Source organism: Vulpes lagopus, chromosome 5 (genome assembly GCF_018345385.1).
Source record: "Vulpes lagopus strain Blue_001 chromosome 5, ASM1834538v1, whole genome shotgun sequence".
Classification (NCBI taxonomy): Eukaryota; Metazoa; Chordata; class Mammalia; order Carnivora; family Canidae; genus Vulpes; species Vulpes lagopus.
Genome location: NC_054828.1, coordinates 89,810,569 through 89,834,360, shown reverse-complemented (window position 1 = coordinate 89,834,360; position 23,792 = coordinate 89,810,569). Strand labels below are relative to the sequence as shown.

The 23,792-nt window shown below is 39.5% G+C and overlaps 1 protein-coding gene across 3 annotated transcripts in view; it reads right to left on the bottom strand.

The window, feature by feature from the left end:
* Positions 1-23,792, bottom strand: part of CTNNA2 (catenin alpha 2) — a 1,087,920-nt gene that overhangs the window by 685,898 nt on the left and 378,230 nt on the right. For all 3 annotated transcript variants that reach the window (XM_041757142.1, XM_041757144.1, XM_041757141.1), the window contains exon 7: positions 19,159-19,362. In XM_041757142.1, the coding sequence (XP_041613076.1) occupies positions 19,159-19,362 (204 nt within the window). The remainder of the gene's footprint in view (positions 1-19,158; positions 19,363-23,792) is intronic.

Sequence of the window (23,792 nt, the reverse complement as noted above, 5' to 3'; positions counted from 1 at the left end):
CTGCTCTCCAGGTTAGCTGCTGGCCAAGACACATAGCCTATAAGTGGACCATGAGGTGTGCCATGCAAAGCCAGGACTTGAAGGGACTGCAGCACACTTGATACCATGAGCTTTTGGCAGCTGTAAATGCTAAATCAAAAACACTAAAAGTCTGCTGTGTGGATATAATAAGGAGAAGAAAACACATATTTAAACAATAATATCATATGATCGAATCAAGTATCTGGCAGACTTTTCAACACTGTTAAATATTTTATTCTGTTTGTGGGGGGAATAATATTGTCAATGAATTTGATCATCCTCCACTTAGAGACCTGCTGGTTAAATGAACAATAAATGTCTCATGAGAACATAAAAGCAATAGTTTTGTTTTATCTCCAATTCTTCACTCAAAATAAACAAAGAAAGAGCAAAACAAAAATAGTCATCAAGTTACTTCTAGTCCTTCTCCTTGAATGTGTTTTTTCTCTTTCTCATTCCCCCATCTTCTCCCTAGTTCAGATTCTATCATTTTCTGTTTGGATGTCTTTAGGAGTCCACTAACATATCTCCAGGCCTCCAATCTGTGATGTACACTCTCAGGAGCTACTCTGTGCTGTAGGGAGGGTGGCTGTTCCCCAACACTGCATAGGTTACCCAGCATCACTCTCAAACCAAATCAAAAAACTTCAAATAAGCAGTTGCCTGCACAGTATAGCATGCATTCTTCAATTTGGAATTCTAGTCATCTGCAATCTGAGGCCAACCTTCCTTTGCAAACTCTTTTTTTCTTCACTTAAAGTTCTTTTATCTAATCAAGCTTACTCACAGAGCTCAGAGTGTACCATACACATTTGTACAATGAATTTTACTTTATATCATTCCTCATACTTAAAGTACCCTTTCTCTGACTTCTCTTATTCCTACATATCTTCCAAACAGCTCAAGTGCTTCCTCTGCTATAAATAATTCAAGATCTTGACCCAGTTGCCCTTCTCTAAACCTATCTACCTATTTCTATATTGCTATCTATTTATTATTGTTAGTTGGAATGGACTTTATAGTCTTAAAACACTAAAGAGCTCCAAAATAAGTCACCAGTTCTATTGAATATCACTCTAAACTCTTGTATTAAATAACTCCTAAAAGAGAACAGATACTCAACAAATTGTTAATATTCTTTCAAGTTGTAGATACTCAATTCTAAGTTTTAGTTTTTAAATTTTTAAAGAAATAAAATTTTCCTCACCCTGCCAGTGAGTAGCCCTATAGCAAGTATGTTCTGTTACTATAATAACTTCATATAAATTTAAAACACTACCCCCAAGTTTATTCATTATCATTTCCTTTCTGTGTTACAGAAAATGAACAGATTGATTTACCCAGCAAGTGAGTAAGCATTAGTTCTGCTAAACTGTATTGGTATAATTCAATATATCATTACAGTGCAAGGAAAGGCCTCCAATTCATCTGTAGCTATCTGGGAAGAAAATGATATACTATACAGAAAATAAAATCTTTTATGGAGATATTTTAGAACATTCTAACTTATTTCTGCTGCAAATATTATGTTTATCTTATTCTAAAAACTGCAAATAATGGCAATTTCTAAAGAAAATAATGAAAATGATGGCTGCCATGAGATTTGGCATCACACCTTGTAACCAGTGTGCTGTTCTTGGCCTGAGGGGCACAGCATAGAGTTTGTGGTAAGGGATAAGAGAGGCTTCCTGGAGCATCAGGTTGGACCAGGGGCTACTAGGAAACTCAGAGAAGAGACAAAGAAGTGGCCAAACTCATTCTCATGTGTTTGAGTAGAATGTGTACAACTAAATTGATAGCTAGAATGCAGTGAAAAGTTCATCCTTTGTACTCATCTGGATATTTCAGGACAGGTCTGCCTTCTGCAAAGAGCTGAGCCTCTCAATATTATCAAAATCTTCAGATCCATAAGTATAATCACAGGTTGGTCAGATACCTAAATAATTTATGTTTTACAATAACTTTCCTATCAATTATCTGATCACTTCAGACAGAAGTCTTAGGGGTATATAGTACATCATCAATTTTCAAAATTTGTCTTGCCAACAGGATCTATTTTTTTTCCAAGTGAAATTTTATGTGAAAACCAAATATTTAATTCAATTAGCATCAGGACTGCAAAGGAACAGGTAGGTATGAGTGTGGGTGGAGGGAAGGGAATGAGAGTCACTCATTCCTATGTCTTCCTCACTCACTATTGCAGACCTTGAAGAATCTAGGTCTCTGGGAAATGTAGTCTCAAAACTAATAAAACAACTTATTTTTTTTATTACTCTTTAAACATATGGACATATGTCAAACTACACGTGATTTGTTAGCAAATAGACTTTGGTTCAGTGAGAATTATTTGGTGAATGTATTTATTTTGTAGGGAAAATTTAATCAGGTGCCATGCTAATCACAACATATTAGGGATAAATCATAAGAGCTTCCCTAATGGCTGTCTGGAATGTTAAATATCTTATGTCTCTTCTTCTTATCACTGTCTTTGGCAACTAGGTATAAATTTTTATAACGATATGATTTGATGGAAATATCAATGTGACTGTTTATAAATCAAATCATTCAGTCATATGCTTGATAAAAGTTCTAAGGATATAAAAATGTAAGTGCCAGAGTCAGATATAAAATAACACCAGAGGGGGAAACAGCAAATAATTTGTAAGACAAACTTAACTGACTTAAAGTAACCTTTAGAAAACAAAGGAATTTATAAGGATATTCAATTTACAAAGACATCTCAATGAATAAAGTTTGTGGCTCTCAGTATTTTGGGAGAGACACTAAAAATTACCAAATTATAAGAAAATGGTTGAGATAATAACATCAATCTCCATTTTTCCCTCCATGCAGTGGTATGGATCATAGTATGGTGTCAATTGTACAATTGCCATCAGTCAGTGACTAGGAGGAAGACAACATCAAGTAGACTTAAAAACAATCAAAGTTTCTAAAGAATTTTTTGGTATCACATGATACCAAAATGATAAATGTTCTGTTTCTATAATTATCCTACATTAACAAGATCAATATTCACAACCACATTTTCTTCAAGGTCTAAGTTGAAACTAATAACTATTATGCTTTGGTTAGGAATAGTATGGACACAGAAATACAAAAAAGTACTAGATCAAATAGATTCTCCCATTTAAGCTTTATTCCAACAGACTATGTTTCCTTTCCACTTTTATCTACAACTCTCAACTCACTTGGACAATACTTTGATCAGCTCAGCTTTATTCATTTCCTTGGTCAAGTGAGGGTGCAAAACAGAATGGACCCTGGACATAGATATGGAGGGAACCTGTAATCTTACTTAAAATAAAAGGGGTGCCTGAAGATGGCAGATTTAACCCACTGATCTATAACTGGGCTTTTCTGAAACCTCATTAAAATGATCATAAAGCAATTTTCTTTTAAAGGCATCAATCTTCATGGCCAAGAAAAGAGGAAAACAACAGCATGGCAATACTTTGAAAGAGGATGTCAGAGGGAGATGTACTAGGTTATTTAGCAGGTCTGAGAAAGCTGAACCCTAGGCCAACAGTGGGGAAATCTCAGAATAACCCAATTCACACTTCAAAACCCTCAAAGATGCAGGCACTTAAAGCATCAGCTTCTTCTGGAGAAAAGAAGGTTAAAGGCTAGGTTAAACACAAGAGGACTACTTGAAATTCCATTTAAAAAGCAGTTAGACCACCAGATCCTCGCTCCTAACCCTGGCTGCAGGCAGCTAGCAGTTTATTTTTAGAAAAAAATAAAAGACAGGTCTTTGCCTGGGCATGGCTCATTGAGAGTAGAGTCACTGCATTGAATACCTCGGGAAAGTTGAGACAGCAGGGCTGCCTGTTATGGTTACTGCCCCTACTGTTGTCTTCTGAAAGGTCTACAACCTCTAACTACTAGAGACTAAAGCTAGGAGGGTCTGCATGGTTGGGGAAAAAAACAAATTAAATTGAATTGTTCTATGAACACCTACTCCTGCCACCTATCCTTTTGGACCCTCTATGACTGATTCTAGTGGCTGTCCCAAAAGGCTGCTTCTGTCTGCTATTTGAGATTTTGGCTAGGATCCATAGATGCTTGCAAAAAGAACTAGGCAGCCCCAGGGGCGCAGCAGTTCAGCGCTGCCTTCAGCCCCGGGTGTGACCCTGGAGACCGGGGATCGAGTCCCACGTCAGGCTCCCTGTATGGAGCCTGCCTCTCCCTCTGCCTCTCTCTCTCTCTCTGTGTCTCTCATGAATAAATAAATAAAATCTTAAAAAAGAAAGAAAAGAAAGAAAGAAAGAAAGAAAGAAAGAAAGAAAAAGAAAGAAAGAAGAAAGAAAGAAAAACTGTCCAGCCTACCATATGACTAACGCTGAGAGATCTAAAGGAGTATTGGGAAAAAATTAGAATATTAAAAATCCAATATTTTGTCTTAGTCCATTAAAATATAAATCATGAGGCAATGGAGATAAAGAGTAACAATTGATGAGGAAGCAGAGGGCCAACTGAAAAAAAGCACAAGCTGACACCCCACAAATGACCCCCGCCCCCGACCCAGGTGGGATATATGTGACATTCCTCAAGCACTCCTGGCTGACATAAAGCTAAGAGAAAGGAAAAACAAATATTTAATTTAAGGTGATTATAGTCCTATAGACATAAGTCTCCCTCAGTTTACAAAATGTCTTAGTGATTTACAAGAAAAAGCATTAAGTTATTAATAACCTAAGTTCCAGAAGGAAACTCCCTACTATCTTAATGTTAACGCTTTACTAGAGGGAAAAACAACCTTAACTCAACCGACAATGGCAAGGCCTCCAGGATCTCCTAGGTCCTCTTTAGCATACAAAAATTCTTCTGAAAATCTCCCTTTCCCTTACCTCCCTCAACTCCTGGGTGTATAGTCAGCCATCCCTCACAAGCCCAGGGCAGCAGATCTTCCTGCCCACGGGTCCTGTCTCCATGCTTTAATAAAACCACCATTTTGAAAAAAATAAAAAATATAAATAAACAAACAAACAACAAATAAATAAATAAAATAAAAACACCATTTTGCACCAAAGTCATCTCAAAACTTCTTTCTTGGTCATCGGCTCTGGACCTCACCGCCACCAAACCTCACCTATATTCCAAAACTACATCAGCAATGAAGAAGCTAGAAGACCTGAATTCCAATTTCAGTTCTATTTATGTCACTTTGAAAACGTCCTTAACTGTTTGATTTTTTGCAAATATCTTGCTCTTCATTTTCATCTAAATAGCCTAAAGTCAGAAAACAGGGCTTTAGGAAAATGGATAGTGATCCTTGCAGAATCCTAAAAACAAACAAATGCATAAAAAAAAGAATTAAAAAAAAAAGAGAGAGACAGATCTGGTTTTATAGGTTTTACAAAAGGTAGAAGGAAAACTAACAGATGAGGAAAAAGCAAACAGAAGAGATAAGAAGCATAAAATCAGGCCTATGGTGATAAAAGATGTAGAATCTGTGATAAGATGAAGTTTACAGAATTTTATTTCTAAATGTTTCATGAATACAAAGAAAAACACGTCTCCTAAAGGATTTTTTTTGTGTTTTTTGGCAGGGATCAAAAGTATGAAATTAGCCACCAAACTCCAGGCCACTTAAGGGATTCTCTCCCCAAGTGTGCAGAATTAATAATAAAAAGGCCAGTGTTGTCTTTTTTCTTTTTTTTTTTTTTTCTGTTGAGATGAAATTTATATAACATGTCAACCCTTGTGTTCTTGAGGCACCTCAGGAGGAAAAGGAAAAAGAAATGCAAATGCCTGCTTGCAAAGGTGTTCACTGGGCCATGGCAGGAGGTTGGGGAGGGTGATGTGAAGGGCAAAGATAAATAATAATAATACTTGAACATGTTATTGAGAAACTGAGGAAAGGGGAAATTATGGCACTTGTCTCTGAGTCTAATGATGTCAGATAAGTTAGGTGATTTCCCAAAGCTGACTTAGGGTATGGCTGGTTCAGGTCTGGAGACAGGAGAATCTCCCGGAAAACTTGGCCTGGTAGGGAGGACCCTAGCACATGTGCTTTCCTGATATGAGGTTCCAGTACAAAGATAGATTTAAGAATCCCAAGAGCAGTCAGGTGAAATGTATGCTTTCTCTCAGAAACAGTTCCTTAGAATAGTCACCAAAAGAACCTGTAACAAAAGTTCAATTCAAGGGATAGAACTGACAAAGGCAAAGCTCTGGGTTGATGCTATAAATCTGTCAGCTGCAGCCAAACCTGCAGAGCTAGGAGAAACTGAAATCAGCAATTAAGCTGTTAAGAAAGAGGATTTTGAATCATCTGTGAGAGTAGATATTTTAGTTCTAGCACTTATTGAGAGCAGAGTCCTTCCAAAGATGATAGATTGTCTTTTTACAAATGGGGGACTAGACACGTAGGAAAAAGTATCTTTGAGGGAGGTGAGCTTTGACAACAAAAAAACAAAACGGCTGCCCTTCAATTAATAGTTCACAGGTGAGATATTTGTTCAGATTCTCTTGCCTGTTTGTAAGGAATTCAAAGAAGGGATTAGCTATCCAGCTTCACAAGTCTCTTCTGAAATCCTAAATGTCCAGGCTCAGTAAAACTTCCCAGGCAATATTCACTTGATGCTTTCTTACAAAAGTATTTATCTCCATTCACAAAAAAGAAAATCCATTTTAAGCCCATGCGGTTTTAAATCAACTCTTGATGTGATCCACTGATTTATTACTTCAAGGGTTCCCTGACTCACCTGTTCACAGAAATCACTTGTGGCACTTGCTGAAGGTAAGAGATTATCAACCCCTTCTTTAGGAAAAGGAGGTTCCACAGGCTGAGGCTGGGCCTCCAGAGATACCATCTATGGTTCAAGAAGTGAACTGTGACCTTTTTCTTTTTTTTTTAATTTTTATTTATTATTTATGATAGTCACAGAGAGAGAGAGAGAGAGGCAGAGACATAGGCAGAGGGAGAAGCAGGCTCCATGCACCGGGAGCCCGATGTGGGATTCGATCCCAGGTCTCCAGGATCGCGCCCTGGGCCAAAGGCAAGCGCCAAACCACTGCGCCACCTAGGGATCCCCGAACTGTGACCTTTTTCTTATGCTGATTTCTCTCTTAGATAAACTCTTTTGTGCCTTTCAGAAAGTGATAAGTATTTTCCAAAGTCCCCAGTGGAATGTTGTACAACTACAACGGCAAACCCCTCCCATACATCCACCAGGGACTCATGCCCAAACAGATCACCGCAGAAAAAAAAACACTTAAAATGGCAGAATTAAGAGTGGGCTTCTTGATAGGGCTCTTTGAACTGATAAGCAAGCAAGTGGCACACTTTGTATCATTTCTTATAGTTACTAGGATCATTTTAGGCCTCTGCCAGGGTCTTAAATATAACTTCATTTAGCTTCAATATAGCTAAGTATTGTTAACTTTAGCTAATTTATTTACAGTTTGATCTAGGTAGTAGAGCAGAGAGAAAACAAACCATTTTCTCCAAAACATGTCACTCAACAGACCCAAAACATATGGGTTATGTTGCTACCGGATTTTTTTTCTTTTCTTTTCTTTTCTTTTCTTTTCTTTTCTTTTCTTTTCTTTTCTTTTCTTTTCTCTTTCCTCTCACCTCCTTTCCTCCTCCTTTTCATTATTATTAGAGGGGGATGAAAGAGAATTTATTTATTCATTTCAAAAATATTTACTTTTCCAGACTAGACACTCTAGATCCTGGGGATTGTGAACAAGACAGCATTCCTCTCATGGGAGCTTCAAATCCAGTGGAGGAGCAGACAGTAATAACACAAAGAGATTCTGTAGTTTTGTGGGCTAGCAGGTCCTCTGACAGAAATACACCACTGTGATTAAGAGCAACATATTCAAGCCGAAACAAAGAGTCATCCATTAGAAGTTTGAGAAAGAATGTTCCAGTCAGAAGGATGCTAAGTGCAAAGTCACTGAAGCAGCAAAGAATCTGGTATGTTTGATAAAGAGGGAGGCATCACCACCAGTGAAACACTCAGTTCTCAGAGTGTAACAATTTCCTGAATGAATCAAGAGAAACTTTTTAAGATGGGCTTAGATCAGGCAGTCTTAGATCCAAGAAAAGAGGCCCTTGTGAGCTTATCTTTAGAACAACCCATCCAGGGACAAGAAATCCAGGGTTATGGGTTTCCCATATCTTCTGAAAACACAAAGGAAAAGTTTATCCAGGTTCATGGGTTTGGTGGTAGAGTACAGCCTGCTGCTTTCCCTGACAGTTTTGAGAGATCTTCCTTGAAATACCAGAAAGGCTTTCCCAAGAAGATCAATTGATGGATTTTGCTGTCCAGGCTGTCTTAACTTAAGATGGCCAAATCTGATGACTCAGGAGTCAACTCTGTCAACAGTCTCTGCTCATTGACTAAATCAAGGATAGCCCCTTACTGCCTCATAACATTACTTGCTCTTCTTATCCTATTGATTGACCTTGTGTGATTCAGAACCAACTTTCAAGGACTCTGTAGAGGGATGTGTTTGATAAAGAGAGGATCTAGCTAGAATTTTAAGTATGGGACTTAATTTTGCTGTTAAGGCAGTTTCTATTTTCATTTCCTGTTTCATTTGATAATTTTTTCCTTTGTGATTTGACCTTTTCTGTTCCTTATAGAAGTCCATGGTGAATAATGTGTCTGATATCCAACCAAAGGGTTGCTATAAGAGATAACCAGCTTCTTTGCTCAAGAGGCTACTGCCACCACTGCTCTAGATACTTTGAATTACCCTATTTCTTCCTTCGCCATTATCCTAGGCTTGTGGCAACCAGGACCCTCCTGTCCCACCCCTTCAAGTAAGCCCATGTTCCTCTACCATACAACTCCCAGTCCTGCCTCCTAAGACCCATCCAATTTTGACAGTCTCTTGTTCCTTCATCACATGTTGGATACTCTCTTCAATTTCTTTAGAGACAGTTTATAATTTGTATCTCTTAATTGACGATCTTTAGCCCTTGAAGGTGTGATCTATAATTGGTGTTTTTGCCAGCTCTCATTCATGACAGCTTGTTTCATTTTATTTTTAGAGATTCTGGAATCTCAGCTTCTACTCCCTGTAATTTATCTGTAGAAATTCTTTGAGGCTCGGGTTTAAAGTGTGCTCCTCTAGAAAGAGTTGGTATTTGCTTCTGCCAGGTACCTGGCAACCCACCACCCAGAATCCCTTTAAATGAAATTTCGGATAAACTTTATGTCACCCTAGAATATAGATTTCGACCCCAAAACTGAGTGACGTTGAGACTGTGGTTATAAATTCTTGCTGGTATGAAAAGTTTTGGGGGTTTTTTTGTTTGTTTGTTTTTAACAGTGCTCCTCAAAGACCAAGACAGCATCCATATCCATTGTTTCGCTCTGTAGGGAAGTTTTCTGTTCTTTGATCATGGACTCATAGCATCCTCATCTGAGAATCCAGGCTTTATACTGGATTTTACAGGCTTTATCCCGAATCTGGCTCTCCAGCTGGGTCATAGATTTTTGTCTCCTGTCTTTACACACTGTCTCACTGAAGACCCAAGTCTAGACTAGAAGGAATATGCAGGCCTGTCTCTAGTTTATTGTTTCTTGCCATTTAATGCCTCTGAATAATTCCCTTACATTCCTGTGAGTCCATTTATGCATTAAAAAGAAAGTTAGGGATCCCTGGGTGGCGTAGTGGTTTAGCGCCTGCCTTTGGCCCAGGGCGTGATCCTGGAGACCCGAGATGGAATCCCACGTCGGGCTCCCGGTGCATGGAGCCTACTTCTCCCTCTGCCTATGTCTCTTCCTCTCTCTCTGTGTGTGTGACTATCATAAATAAATTTAAAAAAAAAAAGTTCAAAATATTCTACAGGTGATAGAAGGAAAGAAAAAGAGGCAAGGAAAAATGACAGATGTTAAGGGAGAGTGGGGAGAGAGAGAGAGATTGAGTAGTTGTGATTGCTTAGTACCTCTTTTCCTCTATAGAGAAGTCAACACTGAGCTCTAGAGTTGTTGTGACTTTCGCTGCTCAGACTTAACTCATTATTAAAGAACCAATACAAAAAAAAAAAAAAAAAAAAAGAACCAATACTAGGAACCCCATTTAGATGACAAGGGAAACTGTTTTCCCAAATTCTTCCTACTGAAGAGATTGCCAGGCAGTGGGCCTCACCTTTGCTGACTGAGTATATCTTAATACTAGATAATAAGTTTATTGTCGGATAGCAGTCAACTTTTAGGAGCTCTCAGTAGAAGTGAACGCCCTAAGCAGGTCCCTCAGTTTGCCAGGGTATCAGTCAAGCTTCCAAAATTTATGTCCTGGGTGATCCCTTTGAACCCTTTCAAGCAAATCAAGGTTCCATGAAAACACTAACAAAAACTCCTTACCTCTAACCACTAGTCCAAATTCTAACTCTAAATCCCAAGAATCACAGAATCATAATTTAGAGCTTAGGGAGAGGGCCATATTTGTACAAGGTACCACTAATTTTCTCGTGTTTACACTCTGGGAATTTTAGTCCATTTCCCTGATCCCTAGGAACTAGAGATATCCCCATGTTCAAGGGAGAACCCTGGTCTTTCTCTCTTGAAAGCCTGCAGGACCAGGAAAAGGCAGGTGCCTCATCTACTAACTCAGACAAACTGCACTGCATCTACTTTCTTACAGCTCAGAGGCTTGGCCTTCCTATTGTTTACCCTGTGGATTCCCCAGGACTGCCAATCCTAGTCGCTTTTCTCCAAGGTCTCTAAAAATCAGCTCATTTCATAAGGACTGCCATTTGTTTCTGAGCCCTGGCAACAGTGCTGTCCACAGTATTGCCTTAAATAAGGCCACACGGCCAGACATATTCCAGGCCTCTCAGTCCCCATCCAGACACACCCAGTGATGCTTTATCTGTTACACTTCTTATCTCCAAAAAAGCCCTCAATGAATTTTAAAGAAAAGAGTTTTTATTTGAGATTAATAAAATAGGGAAATAACAACACTTGGGAGAAGGGCGCCTGGGTGGCTTAGTAGGTTAAGAGTCTGTCTTTGGCTCAAGTCATGATCCCAGGGTCCTGGGATCCAGCCCCATGTTAGGCTCCCTGCTCAGCCAGGAGCCTGCTTTCCCTCTCCCTCTGCCATTCCCCCTGCTTATGCAATCTCTCTCTCTCTGCCAAATAAATAAATAAAATCTTCAAACAAAAAAAGGGGGGGGGGAGAAAATAGAAACAAACATGACTTTCCTTTGACATTGAATGTTTTAGCTGTCACTCTGTTATCTATCTCTGAATATTCCCATAGGTATATTCTATTACCTACCCAATAGCTAACAAAGTGGAAGCTCAGAGTCTATCTACCTAGCCTAAATTCATGTCATACATACAAGGACAACACTGGGATTTGAAATTGGGTATATAGATGGTTACAAAGCAAGGCTTATGAAGTCTGCTAAACTACCCATACTGGGACGTAGGGGAGAGTTTCATATAGGAAAGACCGTTCCTGGCCAAGAAATGTCATGTAATATTGCATTAAGAACTGAATCTGAGGGATCCCTGGGTGGCGCAGTGGTTTGGTGCCTGCCTTTGGCCCAGGGCGTGATCCTGGAGACCAGGGATCGAATCCCACATCGGGCTCCCGGTGCATGGAGCCTGCTTCTCCCTCTGCCTGTGTCTCTGCCTCTCTCTCTCTGTGACTATCATAAATAAAAATTAAAAAAAAATTTAAAAAAAAGAACTGAATCTGACAATCCAAAGGAAACAAACCTAGTCAGACCCATCTGTCTTGGGATCATGTAAATCATTTAATTGTACATCATGAACTAATAATAAGTAACAGCAAACATGAATACAACATGATGTACTTTTCAAAGGGCCTAACTCCCCTACCAGCATAATTGCTCCATACTTTAGATCCTTTAGGACCAAGGAGACCTGCCACATTCCCATAAGGACTAGATGTTACCCATACCGGTGCTCTGCTAACCAACCACCTGCAGTCTTGATCTCCTCCCAGAGCCACTCAGTACACTTGTGCTCTGTGGGACACCTGATCATGGCAAAATTTCTCTCACCTTCATTATTCTCCCTGGGGAATATGTCCCACCACTGGTGTCTGAGCCAGTGCCGCCCAGCACACCCCTCCTTAACACTCCCTTGGCTTTTGAGATTCCAGTGCAGCAAACTCAGGTGAACACCATTAGAAAAGGAATGTAGTAAAAAAAGAAAAGGAAAAAAAAAATATGTGTTACTCTTTACAAGTCCCAGGGTACCTCTGGGAGTCACACAGCAAACTGTCTGACAATGCAGACAAATGGGGTTGCAATGTAATTCAAAGATGAAGCCTAATGCACTATCCAAAAGACTTCTCTTCCCAACCATGTTTCTTAGGAAGAGTAGATTCAAAAGACAGTTTTAGATCTCAGAAAAAGGGTTTGGTAACCTAATTGTACTTTTTCAATGTCTGGGCAGGGAATACAACTAAAAAAGGAATTTAAGAATTATCTCTTCAGGGAGCAAAAGTTTTATATAAGAAGCATAATTGCACAGATGAATTTGAAGGTCAAAATTCATAGAGATGAGAGCATTTAGCACATTTGAAGGCACAGAGTATAAAAAGAAGAAAATGTGCAAATAAGGAAAAGACAAGGAAAATCTTCTCACCGAAGGCATCCCATTCCCATTCCTATTAAGACAGTTCTAAATTTCCTCTTAAAATGGAGGCCTTTGATGGGGAAGTATGGGCAACACAGAGTCTAAACAGGCCCACAAGTATTTTCAAACACTACTTTCTATTCTATGCCAAACATTTTGGGAGAAACACCTGTAATCAAGCAAACTGACTTTTGTGAGTTTGATCCCTTGTTCTACATAATAACTGAAAAGAGAGAAACAAGAAGGCCTAGATGCTACTGGAAACAATATTTATGGTTTTTAAAGAATGTTACTTATTTATTTATTCATGAGAGGCAGAGAGAGGCACAGACAGGCAGAGGGAGAAGCAGGCTCCCAATGGGGAGCCCAATGCGGGACTTGATCCCAGGACCCCGGGATCACAACCTGAGCCAAAGGCAGATGCTCAACCACTAAGCCATCCAGGAGTCCCAGTTTTTATGTTTAATTAACAATTAGCCTTATTAAGTGGTAACAGCTACTCAGTCTTTCTTCCATCTTCCTATCTGGGAGAAATTTGGCAGCATGATAAAGTTATCCTTCTGATGGCACTCCCTTTAGAAGCTTTCAGGACCTTCTCTGGGACCCTTGATCAAATCCAACTGTTGAACTTGTCCACTGGTTGTGCTCGACCCCTCTGGGCAGTACCTTATATATAGCCAACTTAGGGAAACTCTGATAAATGAAAAATCAAATTTATAAAGAAAAATCAATAAAATACAGAAAAAATACACCTATGATCATTTAAAATAGAACCTCAGAGGCATTTAAAATTAAAATGTAAAAAAAAAAAAAATAAATAAAAAATAAAATAAAATAAAATTAAAATGTCTTAAAAAAATTAAAATGTCTTCACATACAAAAGTTTCACTGCACAAAATTCTCAGGGATCCCTTTAAAGCACATAAACTGTAAAGCTGTGCCTCCCTACTTTCTCACTGTTTCCTCCGTTATTCTTTGGGTCTAAAACAAAACTCTATACTGCCAGCATGAAAACGCTTCCCTCCTTACCTTTCCCAGCACTCTACTTTAAAAAATACTCTCAAAATGAATTGGTTCTCAATGAATCATTACAAGTTTACATAATAAAAACCTAAGCAGCCAGTACACCTAAGGTTAGAGGATGTTTATTGATATGGTAACATATTCACAATATATTAAGAAAATAGGTTACAAAATGCCATATACAATGAGTTTATTTTTTAAAACTCAAGGTATAACATGCTTGTGTGTTTCTGTGTACAAATGTATCATTAAGTTTAAAAACATTAGAAAGACATATACAAATTTGCTAACAATGATTATCTTTAGAGGTGTATGAATAATTTTTTTCGTATTCTTTTTTTTTTTAAGATTTTATTTATTTATTCATGAGAGACAGAGACACAGGCAGAGGGAGAAGCAGGCTCCATGCAGGAAGCCCGACGCGGGACTTGATCCCAGGTCTTCAGGATTAGGCCCTGGGCCAAAGGCAGCACCAAACCACTAACCCACCCGGGCTGCCCACTTCTTATTCTTCATCTACGACGAACATACATTTCTCTTGCACCATTAAAAAACAAAATAGCAAGCTCACTATGTTCAGAGTCCCCTCCGCTCTGGATATCACTTCATGTGTTACTAATATAGTGGTGTCTTCTGGAGCCTTGGCACAGTAGAGGACCTACAACTGAAACCTTTTAAGACAGCATTTCAGACCTCAACTTTCATAAACTGGATCCATCAGGCACTTGTAATATGTATATATTCTCCTACATTAATTTGTCCTCCTGTGCTTTTAACATGTGCATCACATTAGTGGTTTACAAAATGTCCCCAGGAATCCACTTAGGTGCTTCAAGAGGTTTGAAAAATGTTGGATTCAAACATTTTGTAAAAATATAAGTATTTTTTAGCTACTTACAAGAAGAGGATAAAAAAGACCAGCCACATTTTAACACAGCAGAGACCAGCAGGTCATTAATTTATGACACCTGATTCTCTGTTAAACTTTGTATGATGGTCTTAAAAATTGGTAGTTCTGCATTAATCTAAAAAAAAAAAAAATTAGAGCAACACAGACTGCCTATTTATGTAAAACTGAACCAGACTGCATAGCACCACAACGCACAAGGTCCAGGCATACCTGATTATCACACATTCCCATCAAGGCCTAACAGCAAATTGTGCACAAAGAAATAATGGCTTAACACATCTCGTTATTGTTCTGCACTTAGGTTTAGTACTTAGAGTTTTATATTTTTCTGGTCTTTTATATTTATAAGAATGAGAACCATAGTTAGGTATTTTTGATGATATAGCTTTGAAACAAAATTTTTCTATTTAACTCCCTTTTCACATGCAATCTGTCTAGCAGAGTATCCCGGCACTGCAAAGTGAGTTTTTTGTTTTGTTTTGTTTTTGTTTTTTTTTTTACAAATTGTCACATTTGAGTAAATCACAATTTTCCATGCTGCAAAGCCAGTTGAAGATACCAACTGAAGATGCCACAGAGGGAGGTGTTACCACTTTAACCACCATTCACACTGATTGCTATGCATTTTGTGTTCATGACACAGACACATCCTTCTCACCAGCCACATTATAAGCCAATTTTGTTTAAAATACAGTTAGAATTTGAGTATTTCACTTCTACTGCTACCACTTGAGCCAAGTCACCAGCCTTTCACGAATTATTTCAGTGCCCACTCTCCTGCCTCCCTACTTTTTTTTACCCCTTGTACTCCCATGGCCTATCTGGGAAGCTTAGTCACGGCACTTTTTTCCCAACACTCTCCAAGAATCCTCCATTCCATTAAAGTGAAAGACATATTCCACACAACACTGCACAAGGCCCTGGGTAGTCCAATGCCTTGTACCCTTGCAGACTCTGTCTCCTGCTGGCCCCCATTCACTCCCAGCAGCCTTGATTGCCTTCCCATGAAGGCTTCTCAGGCCCGGGGACCCACACACAGCCAGGGGCTGAACCTCCCTGCTCCTTCCACCTCACGTGTTCTTTGTTCCCTCATCTCCAAAAGCTCTTTAGCCAAAAGTATTTTCTCAATGAACCCTTTGCAGGCCATCCTTACTTACTGCTTCACCCCATGCTCCCTGTCTCCTAGGATTTATATTTCCCTGTGTCACGAGTCATCATCTGAGATAACCCTTGCTCAAATTATTGTTGCCTCCAACTAGAGTGGAATTGCCATCAGAACAGAATTTTATCTATTTTGTTCCCTTCTACATCCAAGAAGCCTAGAACAGTGCCTGGCATAAAATGGTCAGGCACACAATACATATTTATTGAATGAATATTCTAAATTCAAATCTATCATAAAATCCTTATCAATAAAATACCATATTTAATTGTTGCCTGTCACGGGGTCACTTTTAAGGGTTTTTTGTTTTGTTTTGTTTTTTGTTTTTGATGAAAAAAGTTTTACTGCCACAGGGGGGAAAACTGCCTAAAATTGTAAGTTACAGTGAAAAGTTTATGTCTTCATTATAATTTGGAACTATTTATAGTACATGGCATAATACTCCAAGTGCCACCCTGATGGCACTCATCCAAAGGCCACACAGCCTTTAGAAAGAGTCTCTCTCTACCCATTATTAGTCTTCACATACGTACAATAGTGATTGTCTATTTAAAGGTTTTTTTTTTTTTTTAAAGCATCTTCTCACTTGGGCTTACATCATCAATTTTAAAAAGCAAGGCCACCCAAGGCTTTTCTTTTCTACCACTGCCATAACGTGATCACTTCTGCCACATGCATCTGTTCACCCAGCCCTTTTATCTCATACCAGTTTCTTGGAAGTGCCCAATTTTTGTTACACACACATTGATTTGTAAATACTTCTGTGGAAATACCTAACTCAGAACGGATAACCTACTGAGCTCAGTGTAACTCATATGGCCAACCTACGGCTCGTGGCCCTTGCAGACACCTTTTCCTAATCACTTTGTATACAGCTCTTCTTCCCAATCTCCATTCCCCTGCAGTGGATATCGCTTGGCATTTATATGATTTTAGGACAGCTCTACTTATAAGTGAAGTGAGCTTTATAAATCAAATCTTCATCAGGGAAAGATAAGGAAATATTTAGAATCCAGAAGTATCAGTTATGCCTATTTTTAAATCTTCTCAATCTAATAAATTCGTTGTCCTATAATTGCTTAGCTTATTAAGATGAAAACATGCAGGGTGATAATTTGATAATACATTTACTCCCAGAGCTTACAAACTTTAAAAAGAAATATAACAAACATCGTAGGCACAACCAACCAATTTACTGGTTGCTGTGCAATACAACAGACTTGTCAGTCAAGGCATAGATGTGTATGTGGGTTTTATATTAATATATGCTATACCAAAATAAACATCAAATGATATTTTGACAGTAGGAATGAGTGCGCTGGACAGAGATGATGGAGCTGCATCCAATTTTACCTTGAAATCACCAAAGAAGAGTGAAGTTATACAGTTTACATAAAAGTCAATAGGAGGTGTTTTATTTTAAGCCTTTGATCCTGACAGTTCAAAGTGAATAGAATCTGCACTTGAAATTTAAGCACTAAGCCCACCTATGTATTATCTGTAACCACATCAAAGTAGAAACCAAGTTTTTATAATAGAAAATACAAAACATTCCTGTATCACAAGGTTGTGAACAGAAAAATAAGCACAGAGAGTCAATAAAATACAAAAACCCATCAGCTCTGCTGATCCATATGAGTTTACGGTGAAAGGAAAAACTTCTGCTTGACAGGACTGTAGATACCAAACTGAAAATTACATGTCAGATCTCTATCAACTCTTGTTTAATCATGTTCTGTGATTACTATTCATGGGAACATACTTTTTTTTCTGAAATATTTATATTGACATCTTAACCATCACTGTCATCTCTGCTGGTTCTACTTCCTCCGTTGGCAATAATTCTTCATTGATAGGAATACCAGCATGCCTTAATATAAAACCAAATTCCACATACAAGTAAGTAGCCTGTTGCTATTCTGTTAAAAACAACAAACACACAGAATCCCAGATGTTACAAGCACTTTGTTGTTGTTGTTGTTGTTGTTGTTGTTGTTAAATCTGCTATTCAGAAGATTTACTCAGCGTGAGAGACAATAGCAGTCAACATTTCTAGCTTTACCCAGCACAGCACCCATAGACCAAAATCACACAAACTATTAGCCAGCCAGTGTCCTGTGGAGAAATCCCCATAAGCAGCTGGATACCATGTGAGACAGCCACATCTTATTCTTGGTGTGCTAACCATGGGAAAATCTCCCAAAAATCAAAGGATCTGAAGGTTGACATAAAAGAGACAAATTCTTGGTTTTCCGTTTGTAGGGCACTCTAAAATCTTTTTGTTTTCTAGACCAAAGTTCTCTGAAGAGTCTGGAGGGGGCAGCACTGTTCCTGTCAATGCTGACTCCCAGCTTGACTAGTGGACTGCATGTCATTCTGGGCTGGGGCTGAGGCAGGGGTGGGGGGGTGGGGGGTGGTGTTAGGGGAGGTGGTGGCATAAGAAGAACTCGGTTGGAGGGTGGACATGGGTTGGCTGCATTGCCTCTCAGTTTGCCTTATGGTGTTCTAAAAGGACCCAGCATGGGGTTCAAAAGTCGTGTGCAGATTTTTCAGTGTCCTGCTCCCTACTTGACCACTACACAGAGCACTCCTTCAACATGTGGTGTCAAGACCTCACTTTACCTACATTTTACCACTTTATGCCGAATTCTCTCAAACCCAGGAGTCCAGGACAGGAGAAACTCCAGATCATTCATGGTTGCAAGCACGGGGCACCACAAACATCAGTTCAGCTGAATGAGGGTAGCAAATCAATACAAACATAATTCAGTGCCTTTCAAAACAAAGAATATGGATTTCAACTTCTTTGAGTAGTTTTCAGGTATGTTAACAACTGTCACACCTCGTAACTGTAGGGCAGGACAGCTATTGTCTGTGCTGCACCATCACTAGGTACCACTAATAACCCGTTTGAAAACCTGGAGGTTAATTCTCATAAGAACTTCCAACTGCACAATGAATCAATACGTCCTCCAAGTTTCACCGCCGTTGCAACAGTTTCGACTGAGCCTCTACAAACATTTGAAAACCTGTTATGCTTACGAATGCCTTTTAAGGATGAAGATTAGCAACTTAGAGCCATCCTTGGCTTGGAACAGTGCGCTTCCTAGGATGACTTCATTATATCCTCCTTTCCATCCACCGTCCACTTGGAACCCACTGCAACCTTACCCTCAATCTAAGGCCAGCCATCCAAATGACCATGGCATCATGCAAGCCAGCGGCCAAAGCCACCCTAGCCAGTGGGTCGCCCGGCTCTCTTCCAGGCCAGCAAGGCATTTGGAGCCAGTGCAGGGCCCAGTCCCGCAGAGCGGTTCTCTGTCTCTCCGGGGAAGCCTGTCTTCTCTCCCTGCAACGCACGCCCTCCTCCAAGCCAGGAGGCTTCGCCCAGGCCGGGCAGCCCGAGCCCCAGAGCCCCAGAGCCCCAGAGCCCCAGGACTTACGTTGTTCATGTACTCGCTGAGCAGGTCCTGCAGCGCCTGGCGCACGGCGTTGCACTCGGCCACGATCCTCTCGCGCCGGTCGTCGCGGGTGCAGGACGAGTCGGCCATGAGCGCTGCCCCGCTGATGATGCTCTCCAGCCTCTCCTCCAGCGACGGCCGGAAGCGGGCCTCGCTGAACGTCATGGGGTCCAGGATTATCTTATTCTGAAAGCGGCAGCATGAAAGAATTAGGAGAGAAGACACGACTGCCTGAGCGCCCTGTCCTCTAAACCAGGCTCTCCATGGAGGAGCTGCTGGCTGGTGGCCTAGACAAATGCCCAAGTGGCCTTGACCAAGCAGCAACTGCCCCTAAGATGTTCTCCCCTAAATCTAATCTTCAGGGAGAAGAACAGCGTGTCTCGTTCCAAGGCTGTGTTCTTGCAAAAGGTTGTCTCAACCAGAGGGCTTTCCAATGAGATTGTGACACCAGCTTTTTTTTTTTTTTCTTATTCCTTTTTACATTGGTAGGCTTCAAGGAACGTACAATTATTTCAGTGTACCACTCTGAAGGATTATGGGAGATTTTTAGAGCCCCAGAGCAAGAACATGATTTGTAATCAACAACTGAAGGATGCATCAGCGCTCACCAGTGTACACGTTATATCTACTTCATGAGAAGTGGAGAGTCCCTTGGCAGGATGCCTCTTGAAACCTTGATGAATAGCATCCAACAGATATATACTGTACAGGTTACTTCCCACTAGAAACGAATATATTTTACATAAAAAAAAATAGTGTTCTAGAAAAGGATTCATTGTGTTGGGTATGTGAGACTTGTCACAATTAACTGAAAGTATCATGATAAAGAGCTTAGTTATGAAGGAACCTAGATTAGGGGCAAAATAGAGATGTCTCCTTAAACGAAGGTGTTGCAGAGAACTTAAGCATCACTTTGCCCCTGCTAAGTCTGAGGAGCCTGGAAGCATGTAGGTGGGGATGTCTAGATACAGAAACAAGCATCCCGATTTCAAGAGACAAATCAGTCTGTATGAGGATGCCCAAGCATCATCAGATGAGGGTCCAACCTTCCAAAACATCCTAATGTAGTTGCTGAGAATTGTGCTCAAAGCATCTGTGACTCTGACTCTGATTCCCCTGTTATAATGCACATATCTCCATAGCAGAGATCCTATCAGCACAAGGGCTATGAGGTTCTGAGGAATGAGTGCAAACAGGAGGGAACTTAGAAAGAAAGAAGCATACGCTAAACATAGACCAGGTCTGAGGTCCACTGGAATCTTGGATTTCCTAGGAAATTACTCATTGGTCAAAGCTCCCTCTTCAGTTGAGAGGGCAGATGCATGAGGTTATGGAAACACAGAAGAGAAAGCTTTTCTGTGACAAGTTTTGACATAGAAACCAACCTCACATTTTTGCATCGATCTTTGAGGATGATTTGTTACTTCACTCAGAAGAGTATGACTCAGACCCTGTGCCTTATGCACTAGTAATCCTCCAAACAGTGTCAAAAAAACATGAAGAGGCCTCAGTACAGTGGATCTATCATCTATCATTACATGGAAAATTCACAAAGGAAGGCTGAGAGGAGAACACTGGTGTTCCTGCCACACTGGTTGTCTGTACCAGAGCTGGGGATCCCTATGAATTATCTTTCTCACTCTCTTTCCACTGCTGCTGTTGATTTGTTTATGATCATCTTATCATGTAACATGCACTAAGTACTGATACTCTAATTAAAGAAACTCCCGATCAAAATATAATTAGACTATTTTCCTTTACAAAGATGACTGATTTCCAAAGAACTCTTTTACAGAAACTCAGATTCACATAAAACATAACGTGAATCATTCGTCCTGCTTTGAGTTTTCAGGAGACTCTTCAAAATCATATATTGGCTTTAGCATAGATTTTTTTTTTATTATACCTTGTTCTAAAAATACAAACAAGTGCCAATTTGATGGAAATATACTGAGGTAAATTTGAACTCTTCAATAAGGGCAATTGTAAAACAGTTTCTTTACAGAACAGAAGAAAATGTACTACTGTCATTAGAACATCACCTCCTAAATTATTTTCCACGGAACACTGAGCTTAGAGATGTAATGTTTTGATGAAAAAAAAATTTTCCCTGGCCAATATGTTTTGGAAATACTGCATGGCCCAAAGCAAATTACCACAGGAAATGCTTTAGGAGAGTTCTGCATTGAAGGAGTCAGTTTACAGTAGCATTCCTCAAATCTATTTGAGCAAAGAGAGAGTTCCCTTTAAAACACATGCATTACCTATGAGAACCCAAAAACACACTTTAGGAAATGTGGCAATGTCAGCTGAGTGATCTTCCTTCCTGCCATGGCCCTAGGCTGTCATGAAAGCGAATGCTCTGAAACATTGAGCTTGAAAAACTCTGCATAAAAGTTACACTGTTCATTGCATTTCTAATGGAATTTTTCATTATTTATAGATTACAGGGGAAAAACTTTTTAAAAGTCTCCCTGGGAAAGAAACAATAAATTTACAATATTCTCATCTCTATCTGTGGTGGAGATGGGAAGCATTGTGATGATGGATGTGAAAGGCTGGTGGGGAGAAGCCACTCAGGACCTGAGTGCCTTTCAGAAAAGAAAAGGCATAAAGGTATAGGGCAGTGCACACATGTCTGCATGTGTCTCTGTGCATGTGTGTGGGGGTGTTGCATGGCCTATGTGTGTCCAGGTTATGTGTAATGGGTGGAGGAGGATGAGTGTATATATGGGGAGGGAGTTTGGGTTGTTTGTGTATATGTGTGTTCAAACATTTGGCCATATCTCAAACAAGCTTTAAAAAATAATAGGCATGCATGCACAGCCAAATGAAGCCAGGGGCTCAAGGGCTGAAAAACACACTGTATTTACAGTTGCTAACATTAAAAGTAAAAACAAAACAAGGAAAAACAAACTCCTGGAACTGAAACCTGGTCAAGAAATATAGAGGATAAATGTCAAAGTGGGGAGACGGAGGAATATATGTTTCCACACTATTTGGGAATGACTTAAGAAATACCTAGGAAGGTGTCTTGGCTAGTACACTTCAGGGTCATTTCAGACCAGCCAAGAGCCTCTTTCCTGCATCAGCGCAGCCTGTCCTCACCTCTCTGTGCGGCTGCCCTCTACTGGCCAGAAAGGGCAAACCAGCATTCTGGATCCATACTCTCCTCCCTGGTCAGAGTATTTTAAGTGGGTAACTGGCCGGCACCAAAGAAAGAGCAAGGCCAAGGCTTCCGGTCTCCCCCTTGCGACAAAGGTGCGCTCCTTCGAGAGGATTTTATGCTTTTTCCTAGTATTCTGACTTCTTTTAATCCACTGAGATTTTACATTTTAAATATGTAAGTCTCTTGTTTGTATTCTTAAAGCTCGATTAATCTTTTTATCCTTTTGATCTTTTATTTCCATCTTACATTGTCATTTTAGTTCATTTTACAATTGCAGGCCTACATTTCTTACTTTATCTTTTTCTTTTTAAATGAGACTAATTTCTTTTTATCTCACCTATCTTCATTTTGCTTATTTGACTTGTATAATATTTTGTTTTGTGATTTTTACTTATTGTGTTTATTAACACTCCTAATTTTACAAAATGATATTTCATTCTTACATCTGAAGAAGTGGCACTTGGAAAGCATGGCCTTAAAGACAGCAGTCACACAATAATTCATCCCCAAGCACAGGAGGTTAGGATTCTAGTCTTCCATCAAGTCAGTGCTTCATGGTCATTTCTAGTCCTACATAATCTCCCATTACTTCCAATGTTGAACTCTATTAAAATTTTGACTTGAAATAATCCAGGAGTCCATATAGTTCAAAACTACTTCCTCAAATAATACATTTACCTTCCTCACTGCATATACAATTGTTAGAAGAGTCCTGCTTTTAAATCACAGCTACCATCCATTCTCTCCACGAAGAGTTATGTGATCTAAATTTCAGTACAATCATGGGATAGTGAGTCATTCTTGATGCAGGTTAATACAGTAGGAGGCAGGAAAGAGACCTCTGCAAAGCAAGAGGTTGTTGTACATTACAGACGGTCTGATAGGTCTACAATTCTGTGCTCTTAATATTATGTCCTCCATCTTATTGAAGAGAAAAATAATGCCAGGGATGTTGTGATATGGTCATTCAGCTAGGAAAGGACCCTGGGATTGAACACAGGTTTTTTTACTTTAAACAGTGTTTGTTGATACATCAGATAGCCCACATTCAGTTGAAATCAACCTAATTAATCACAATTACTAAAGTATATCTCATAGTTATGCCATGGAACTCTCCTAAACTAAATAATCTAAGTATCACGTCTCATATTGTTTTCTCTTAAGTCATTCCCAAATTCCTATTGTTTAGGAACTCTCCTAAATAATCTAAGTATCACCCCTCATATTGTTTTCTTTCACCTGAGTCACCTTGCCCTTCCAACAAATAAATCAGAGTACAGTCCATTCATTCAAAAATGGGTGCCAGTTGCTGTGGGTGTGTGAGGGCACAGACTGAATAACCCTTTATTTCAAGAGGTTTACAGTCTAGTCAAAAATAAAACCTAAAACATGTACAATCGATCTTAATTTGGAAAACACTTCAATGATGTTAAGGAATGATTGAGTG